Source organism: Sphaerodactylus townsendi, unplaced genomic scaffold (genome assembly GCF_021028975.2).
Source record: "Sphaerodactylus townsendi isolate TG3544 unplaced genomic scaffold, MPM_Stown_v2.3 scaffold_1563, whole genome shotgun sequence".
Classification (NCBI taxonomy): Eukaryota; Metazoa; Chordata; class Lepidosauria; order Squamata; family Sphaerodactylidae; genus Sphaerodactylus; species Sphaerodactylus townsendi.
Window position 1 is genome coordinate 1 of NW_025950138.1, and position 9,620 is coordinate 9,620.

General features: G+C 48.8%; 1 protein-coding gene across 3 annotated transcripts; it reads left to right on the forward strand.

Annotated features, from left to right (window-relative positions):
* Positions 1-1,808: 1,808 nt before the first annotated feature.
* LOC125424945 (heterogeneous nuclear ribonucleoprotein C-like) lies at positions 1,809-8,206 on the forward strand. Of its 3 annotated transcripts, none has more exons than XM_048482381.1 (2): positions 1,809-2,425; positions 7,371-8,206. In XM_048482381.1, the coding sequence occupies exon 2, from the start codon at positions 7,440-7,442 to the stop codon at positions 7,731-7,733; it is 294 nt and encodes a 97-aa protein (XP_048338338.1). In that variant the 5' UTR covers positions 1,809-2,425; positions 7,371-7,439; the 3' UTR covers positions 7,734-8,206. The 3 variants fall into 3 exon arrangements, with proteins under 3 accessions (XP_048338338.1, XP_048338337.1, XP_048338336.1); XM_048482380.1 differs by having other exon boundaries at positions 1,811-3,148; positions 7,409-8,201; XM_048482379.1 differs by having other exon boundaries at positions 1,813-2,425; positions 7,409-8,197.
* Positions 8,207-9,620: the final 1,414 nt, after the last annotated feature.

Below are 9,620 nucleotides of genomic sequence, written 5' to 3' on the forward strand. Positions count from 1 at the left end.
ATGGACTACAATTCCCATCAGCCCCTTCCAGGCAGGGGCTGATGGGAATTGTAGTCCATAACATCTGGAGTGCCAAAGGTTCACCACCACTGGCATAGGTTAACTCTCTGGTAGCATTTTTTTTTAGTGCTGGCAGGAGTAGCTTAGTTTCAGCTTCAAAAGAGGGTGGGGTAGCCCACAATAAAAGCCCGAGGATCTTTCGGCGGCAGGGGAGACTGCTGAGAATTAATTGCTGTTATCACGTTTCACTCTCGTAGCGATTGAAGACGTCTCGCTAAGAATCTGGTTTTGTGGTTATGAATAATCTGCGCAGTGGCGGAAGTTGGGGGCTCGGGACCCAGAGGGCTCTCAGCATCTCGTTGGCAGTGCCTTTTTTGAGACGGGGCTTGGGGCTTGTGTTCTCCGGCACTCTGTAGAAAGCTTCGCCAAACTGCACGTGCAGACAGCGGAGTCATGGTTCAGACTGTTCTGTCGACAAGATCAGTGTTGACTCTTGGCAAAGTATGAAAATTAGACACTTAGGATATTTGATAGATTGGAGCAGTAGACAGACCACCTGTGGCTTTGGACTGTAAGTAATTACTGTGCTTAGAAACCCAGGAAGAAAATTAGCCTGGTTAATAGCCCAGGAAAGAGACAAAATGGAAGGCAAACTAGTTGGCTATTCTAGCTTTGTTCTGCATCATCTATTCTGCTAGGCCTTACCTTTCCAGGTGTTTAGCTGGTCCTCTCACCTCTGGGTCATGCTTTATGCTATTAGAACTGCTTTGGAGGCCTGGATGAGGTAGGTATTTATCAGTGGTCTTTGCCCTGCGCAGCTGGCCCCAGGCAACTCCGAGTTGGCTCAAGACTTCACCTAATAATAATACACTAATTAAAATCTGCAGGGAAGAAGGCTGTTTGAAAATTGCAGGCTTCTGTAGTTTTCTAAACACAGCCGGTTCCTATAATGAGGTGTACTGTTCCAAGGAGTACAGTCTGTGAGCAGCCCCCCCACCCGAACATCGTTGGTGTATGGGCTGACTTCCTGTAAAGAGACAACGTGAATCAGGACAGACTTTCAGCTTCATTAAAACAGTGTCCAGAATCAACACCGAGGGGATACATCAGACTATTTCTGACTGCCAAGGTCAGGAATTGCCAGTAAATTAGTATTCGAGTCGCCTCGAATAAACAATCCCTTGGCAATGAGATTAGCTCCTTTGACCTTCCTAGCCTTTAAAGTCTGAATAGAGGGGGAAATTGGTGAGGGGCTGTGTGTGTGATCAAATCCTATGCTTCTGGGGCCTCACCTTGCAGACCGCAAGTGCTTGTTGTTGAGGGCATGTGCTGGAATGAAGGAAGCCTTCTGCTACAACACCTTGGTGCTTTTCAGCCCGTAACGGGGGGTTGGGGAACACACGTGGGAACACGCTTTCTGGAACACACGTGTGTACGTTTGTGGTTCTCCCCTCCGTCTGTGCTTCAGGCTGTCGGTGAGCAAGCTTCAGCCTTCCACATTGGGACTTGTTTTCTTTGTCGACCAGCGGAAGAGGGCAGACCAGGGGTCTGCAACCTGTGGCTCTCCAGATGTTCATGGACTACAATTCCCATAAGCCCCTGCCAGCATAGCCAATTGGTCATGCTGGCAGAGGCTGATGGGAATTGTAGTCCGTGAACATCTGGAGAGCCTCAGGTTGCAGACCCCTGGGGCAGACGGACGGGATGGGATGTGAAAGGGCCCCTCGAGGCAGCTGGGAACGTGAAGGGAAACCCCGTGGGGGAGCGGATGGCTTTCTCCATGGTGGGGGAAACTGGGGGAGAGGTGGGCGACGTAACCGGGGTAGCCTGACTCATCCTGTCCCCTTCTCCTTCCACAGGGCAGCAAGGCGAAAACCCCCAACCCTTCCTTCACTGGAGCTCAGCTTCGTGGTTTTTTATTTAAAAAAAAAAAATCCCCACCTGCCCCGACACACGCACGCCCCTCTCCCTAATGTCTTATAACCGACCATTCGTACTAAGAAAGTGCCTTCGGGACCCAGCGTTGCCTTGCAGCCAAGCCAAAGCTGGATTGAAAGATGCTAATTTTGGAGAGAGAGAGGGAAAAAAATCACCTTTTTTCCCCCCCCCCCCCCCCTGCAGCAGCTGGGTTTAGAGGAGGAACCTTTTAGCCTCTCCTGAGCTCAAGTCTTTCAGACGTTTTTAGAACGGAAAAAAAAAGGTGTCCCAAGGGCTTGGATCATTTCCTGCCGGGAGCGCTCTTCCTCGCCTGGTTCTGCAGTAACTATGGCTGGAACGAGAGCGCAGGAAGGGGGAGAAAGCACAGACAAAAACAAAAATTGAGAGAATTTGCTGACTTTGACGTTTTGACGCCTCCCGTTTTTCTAATCTGGGCTATTTTTATTTTTGTTTTTTTACAGTGAGATTTTTTTGATCTTCAGCTACAGTAAGTTATTCCAATTTTTTTTCCGTATTTTTTTTCCTGCCTTTCCAACTGATTTCCTTTTTATCGTTGTTGGTAGTTACTTTATTGATATTATTGCTACTATTGATGGTGGTGAGACTGTGACTGATGATGTGTTGCTGATGGTAGTGATTTAAAACAAAACAAAAAAAAATGACTGCTGAATTTTTAAACCGGATGACAAATGGAGTTTTTCTGAGTGGTCCTTAACTGAACTTTGGGTTTTTAACCCCTTGGGGGGGGAGAAACACGACCAGGTTTTGAAAGAATCGAATTTTTTTTTATTGTTTAAAAGTGGATTGATCGCGTTAACTCTTTTTTCCCTCCCTCCCCGAATACCTGGCTGCTGCGAAAGGAACCTGATTCCTCCAGAGCTTGTTTGAGCGCCTCAGGAAGTCCCTACACTTTTTTTTATTTTTTTATTATTTTTAATTTTTTAACGTTTTATTTCTGTGCGATTTTTCGACTGTTGGCTGCCCATGTGTCTGTGGTGCTGATCGCTCCCTAGCAGTGACAGCCCTTCACTCCCCTGCTCAGACCTCCCTCTTCCCATGATCCCCCCCCTACAGTTCCCATCCTGGTCTTTTTCTCTACACTGCCCCCCCCCCTTCCAAACGCCGTCATGGACACGCAGTCCGGAGCAGCGGCGGGCGGCTGCCAGCGGAGTCTCCCACGGACCAGACACAAACCCGCCTGGGCTTGATGGTAAGGGAGTTGGTTTCATTCTAGGCTTCGGCAGCCGTTCCTGTTAAGAGTTTTAAAAAATAGGGGTGCCCGGCTAGTCCTCCGGCCCGGTACAGAACGGATGTCTATTGCCGGGGCTAGGTTGGACCGCCCAACCCTGTGCATCGAAAAAGAGAATCCGAGGCCCTTTTGAAGCGGTGGTTGCATGATCTTTGGGGGAGATGGGGAAGGGGTCCTTGTGGAACCCGTCAGGGCAGGGGTCCCCAGTAGTAGAAGAAGAAGAGTTGGATTTATATCTCCCCCCCTACAAGACACTCAAAGGGGCTTACAATCTCCTTTGCCTCTCTCCCCCCTACAAACATCCTGTGAGGTGGGTGGGGCCGAGGGAGCTCTGAAGAACTGTGCCTAGCCCAAGGTCGCCCAGTTGGAGTGCACAAGCTAATCTGGTTCCCCAGATAAGCCCCCGCAGCTCAAGTGGCAGAGCAGGGAATCAGACCCGGTTCTCCAGAAGTGCACCTGCTCTTAACCACTACGGCACGCTCGCTCTCAGTGCGGTGCCAATGGGGGCTATGGTGCCTGGCAGCTCCTTTCCTAGCAACCAGCAAGGCCGGGGGGGGGGGGGGGGGGGACCTCGTCAGCAGGGCTTCTGACTGGCCACTGGAGATTTAATTGGCTGGGCATATTAAAATAGTGTTGTTTCAGAGGCCTCTGCCTCCACAGTGTTTATTGTCTCCCTGTCTCCTTTCCCAATGTGTTTTTTTAAAATGTATATATTTCTCTTCACCACTGCACTTGGGCTTCCTTTGTGTGGCTGGTCCTCCTGCAGGACCCGCTATTCTTTCAGAGTTCCAGAGGAGCTCGTAGTCTCAGAAAGGTTGCGGACCACTGTCCTGGGACCCCCATGGTCTCACACAAACTGCTAACAGATAGAGACCTTAAGAACATAAGAACAAGCCAGCTGGATCAGACCAGAGTCCATCTAGTCCAGCTCTCTGCTACTCGCAGTGGCCCACCAGGTGCCTTTGGGAGCTCACATGCAGGAGGTGAAAGCAAGGGCCTTAAGAACATAAGAAAGAGCCTGCTGGATCAGACCAGAGTCCATCTAGTCCAGCACTCTACTACTCGCAGTGGCCCACCAGGTGCCTTTGGGAGCTCACAGGCAGGATGTGAAAGCAAGGGCCTGCTGCTGCTCCCGAGCACCTGGTCTGTTAAGGCATTTGCAATCTGAGATTAAGGAGGATCAAGATTGGGAGCCATAGATCGACTTCTCCTCCATAAATCTGTCCAAGCCCCTTGTGTTGCAATTTATGTTGAACTTGTAGTACAAAAGTACACGGTTGATGTCCGGGTCCTAGTTCATCCACGTTAAGCTGTTACACAAGCGTGCCGTCTTTTGGAAGCAGTGGTTCTCAGAGGTTTCGGAGCAGCGTCCGTGTCTGTGCTTGCTGTACCCTTCTTGACCTACTTGTGTAGTGACTGCACGCTGTTTCCACCTCTGTAATATAAACCACAAATGCTTCAACCTTGAAGAAGAAGCGTTTGGCTTCATTCCCCCATGCCTGGCATTGAGCCTCATCTCTCAGCCCCTCCAAGCCCACCCTGTTACTTATCGATCCTTTTGGCTGTGCAGCTCTCCTGCAAGAGTCCCAGCCCACAGGTTGAGTACAGTGGCCTGATACTCATAAGTACCTTGCCAAATCAGGTGAAAAATCTACCCAGCTTTGCATCATTTACAAGACTCCCAGGACGCATAAGATATCATATAAGGAATTGGCTAGTGCCCGTGGTGTGCACTCTGATGGACCCACCCATCCCTGCTTGTTGCAGAAAGAGCCTGTTGGGAGGGTCTGAATAATGTTCTGTAGTCAAGAGTTTCGCATTTGCATCTAAAGAGGCTACTTTCTCCTAACTGCGTAAGCGAAAACAGAAGAGGCATTGCAACATTCTCGAAACTTGGTCGCAGCCACGGCCACCGTTGGGTATCAAGTCTCTCCACAGAATGTGTTCTGACGTCTTTTGGGTGAGAGGCCTCCAGGTTGGACAAGTGTGCAGATGTGTGGTCCCCCAGAAGCCTCTCTGAGAAGAGGTTCTTGTCTACTTCCTTTTGGCACAGGGACAGTTTTAGTGGAAGAGGATTGGGGATAAACGTATCCTCCTAGCGCCCTGAGGCTGCACGGTTTTCCTCTGCTGTGTTCAGCTGGATGTCCTTGGTGCCACAGTTGCATGAGTACCCTACTACTGTCAATCCCTGTCTCATCAGTCCAAGCTTTGCCACTACTTTCCCTGTACAAAATCGCAAGCGTCCTTGCCAAACCTCTGATCAGAGTTCTGCATTTTACTCCTTTCCGCCTGGGGCGTTCATTTGTCTGCATGTACTTACCAGTCAGGTGGCACAAGCCACTGTACAAGCACTCAGTGGATCTGGAAGGTTTCTAAAAATCTTTTCTGAGGTCTTTACCCGAAGTGAAGAACAGCAAGAAATGCCCTGAAGCTCACACGCCCGTCTCGGTCCCTTCACGAAGCGAGCCTTTCAAAGGGAGGGGTTGTGAGCCTCGAAGAGTCTTTTGGAGATGCTGGGAACTAGAAAGCAGTCTCTGGCACCCAGTCTTACCGTTGGCTTCCCAACTCTGCATTACCACAAGGATTTGGGTTTGCGCACCACACTCCAGCAAAACTGTTGCACAAATTGTCATACCCCTATTTCATGAGTCACTTGTTTGGGGAGGGAGATACATTAGGTTTCCCTGCCCCTGGAGACAGACTCACATTAGACCAGGGATGGCCAAGCTATGGTGCTCCAGATGTTCGTGGACTACAATTCCCATCATCCCCTGCTGGCATGGCCAATTTGAAGCACTGCACAGCCTCTGAACATGTTTTATTTTGGCATGTAAAATTGCACTGTTTGGCATTTATAGAATTTAGAACTGTAAAGGTCCTGGTTTTCTATGAGAGAATTTGCACCCAAAACTTGGAATGGTTCAAATTGCTCCACCCTAAACTACCTCAGCCTATGTATCTTAGTGGTAAGACAGAAAAAAAGAGAGTTTAAAATAGAAAACAAACTCCATGGGTAATGAGAACGTATTTGGCCATGAATATACCTCTTCAGTCACCATAGCTATCACTGCCAGTTCATTTGGGTTTGTTTGCTTACTTTGTTTATCGTATGCCTTTCCTGTTGAAACTCAGAATCACAAACCGTAAAATTCAAACAAATAGCAAAGCTCTCCAATAAACAGTACAGGAGGATGTAGGGTTACTGAATTTGAAAACAATCCAAAGTTGAATTTCACACCATTAGAAGCACTGATTCTTTAAAAGTATTGTCACTGATCTCATTAAAGCATATTAATTGTTGCTGGAAATTCAACACATTTAAACAGTAGGCACTCATTACATGTCTGCAGTATGCATAAGAATTTTTCTCTTTTAAACTTAACGCTATTCAGCGTTTGTAGTATGAACAATTATGTATGTCCCCAACTTGGAAAGCATTTCGCTCGCTCCAAGAGAGAAAAATAATTAATTCCGATTTTTCCCCAGTGTTGCCAAAAGTGTCCCAGTGGTTTTTTTCTTTGGGGGGGTTGGGGCAGAAGAAAAAAATCGCAAATATTTCTGGTCCTTCACATCTCCCAACAGGTTCTGGTGTACGTTCCTGTTGATTTTATAACACAAAGGTGACTCGAATGAGATGAGTGTTTCTATCAAAAGTTATTCAAAGTTAAAGGCGCAATAGTTCGCTGTTGTAACCCTTTCCTGTTAAAGAAAGAGAGGACCCTCCCTTTATGTATTCGAGAGGAAGACTTGACAGAAGAAAGCCGTAAACACAGCTGAGTTTGAGAGGATTGTAGACTGTAAAGGAAATGTCTCAGATATATACACCTTGCTGAGAATTGTGAAATCTTAATTTAAATTCTTCCTGGAAAACGTTCTCACAACTAGAAATTTTGTCTTCTGGGTTCGGGGTTTTTCCCCCCATTCAGAGCAGTGTGACCTTGGGTCTGTTCTATTGCTTTGGCTTTAGAATAATATATCAAACGCGTTTTGAGGTTGAGAGTTCAGCTTGGAAGATAACTCTGGGGTCGATGACTTCTCTGTTAGTGAAATATTCTTGGCATACTGTGTCTTCAGTACGGCAGGATACAGAAGAGGTGTACTATGTGCGGGCATTATTTGTGGCTGATGGTGGATGTGCGTTGAGGCGAGAAGATGATTTTAAGCTTCCTGTTTTCCCTTCCTGACCCTGTCCCTCCCTCCCCCCCCCCCCCCCCCCGCCAGGACCTCTGTGCTCCAGCTTCCTGCGTGAGCCATGGCCAGCAACGTCACCAACAAAACGGACCCCCGTTCCCTGAACTCGCGCGTCTTCATCGGCAACCTCAACACGCTGGTGGTGAAGAAGTCCGACGTGGAGGTCATCTTCTCCAAGTACGGCAAGATCGTCGGCTGCTCTGTGCACAAGGGCTTCGCCTTCGTGCAGTATGTGAACGAGCGCAACGCTCGTGCCGCCGTGGCCGGAGAAGACGGCCGGATGATCGCGGGCCAGGTTCTAGGTAAGCTTGGTGACCATCGGTCTCTTGATCACATTTATCTCTTGCCTCTCTGAGACCTGGAGGAAAATATCAACCAGTGCTTAAAAAGAAAAGGCAGGTGCCCTGCTGCATTCAGAATGAGGTTCCATGTGCTGCGCATATCCGTGTGAACGGCTGCGTCGTTCCCATCATTGGCAAGACGTGCGTAGCTTATTGTGAAGTGCCAGAGGTCTTTCTTCGCACCAAGCAGCATCTTTCTCCGTTCAGCATCATGACCAAGCTCATCTAATCCCCTCCCCCCAGTTACACTCACAAGAGGTTCATCCGGCAAGCAAACCCGGGTTTAGCCTTTTGAGCAGAATGGCTAAAGTTTGCCGCCGTGCAGAGAGGCAGCTGGAGTGCTTTTCACCCAGCCATCGGAAGCCGCTTTGGGTTTCTCTGCTTTGGAGCACAGAGGTGTTCTTGACGAAGGCAGATAGTGCTGTGGCAGGAGCTTCTTCCATTGGGCTGTTTAAATCCCTCCTGCCCTAAAGGCAGTGGCGTAGTGGTTAAGAGCAGGCGCATTCTAATCTGGAGGAACCGGGTTTGATTCCCCGCTCTGCCAACTGAGCTGTGGAGGATTATCTAGGGAATTCAGATTAGCCTGTACACTCCCACACACGCCAGCTGGGTGACCTTGGGCTAGTCACAGCTTCTCGGAGCTCTCTCAGCCCCACCCACCTCACAGGGTGCTTGTTGTGAGGGGGGAAGGGCAAGGAGATTGTAAGCCCCTTTGAGAGAAAGGGGGATATAAATTCAAACTACTCTTCCTCCTCCTCCTTACTGGTGTATCTCCATCACACTTGTATCTTTTAAGAAATTCTGGACAGGTTCTTCCCGTTTTATCTTGCTGACAGCCCTGTAAGGTGAAATAGAGTTGGAAGAGACCCCAAGGGCCATCAACCCCCTGCAATGCAGGAACACACAATCAAAGCACTCCTGACAGGTGGCCATTCAACCTCTGTTAAAAAGGTGGTCGCGTAGGCGTCGTTTGGCCCCCAGTCACCCCCAGCTAACCAACGCGTGCAGCTTCTGCAATGTTTATTCCGATGTGGATGCAGGGCTCTTTTAACCAGCCTGCTTAACATTACTCTGGAGGGAGATGCAATCATAACAATATTGCATCCATTCATGAAAATGGTGATTGTGCCTGCACCTGAAAGAAAATAATTCATGAATTTAAAGACAATTATTCAGTCACCGATTGGAAGTGTAACATCCATGAAAGAAGACAACAGACAAGGTTATGAGCCTTTAATGAGGTGAACTGTGCTGATAACCTTGAAGGAGGGTGTTCAACTGCATCGGTGTCACTGAAGTTCTCCCATCGGAGATATTTGTAATGAGAGTAGAGATTATTAATACCCTGTTTCCCCGAATATAAGACATCCCCAAAAAATAAGACATAGTAGAGGTTTTGCTGAAGTGCAAAATATAAGGCATCCCCCGAAAGTAAGACATAGCAAAGTTTTTGTTTGGAAGCTGTAGGGATGAGCCCCGCAAACCCTCAGAAATGATCCAAGAGCCTCAGAAAGAGCGCAGGAATGCCTGTGCCATCTGTGTCCTTCTGGGCGCACACGCTCACCTGTCCCCCAGGCCCCCATGAGTCACAGGTCATGAACTACCTGACTCACGGTCACCAGATGTCCCAGACAAAGGGGCGCCTGCCCCCAGGTATGGATTTGACCCAGACGCGAACGTTTCCTCCCGCACGTAGGCAACCCCATGAGTCATGTACTGTACAGTATTCTGCTGCCTCCCGATACGCCCCCATTGAAACCCTAATAAAAGTTGCCAGGGACCAGACCACGACAGAGTTGCCAGATCCACGGATCACGCTTCCTGCCGCTGGCTCTCTCCACCGGATGATATCGCTGCGTCTCGCCTCTTCCTCACGGGCTGACTTCAGGAAGCATGCCCGA

Coding starts and splice junctions, on each gene's coding strand:
- LOC125424945 (XM_048482381.1), top strand. CDS start 7,440: ATGGCCAGCAACGTCACCAACAAAACGGACCCCCGTTCCCTGAACTCG.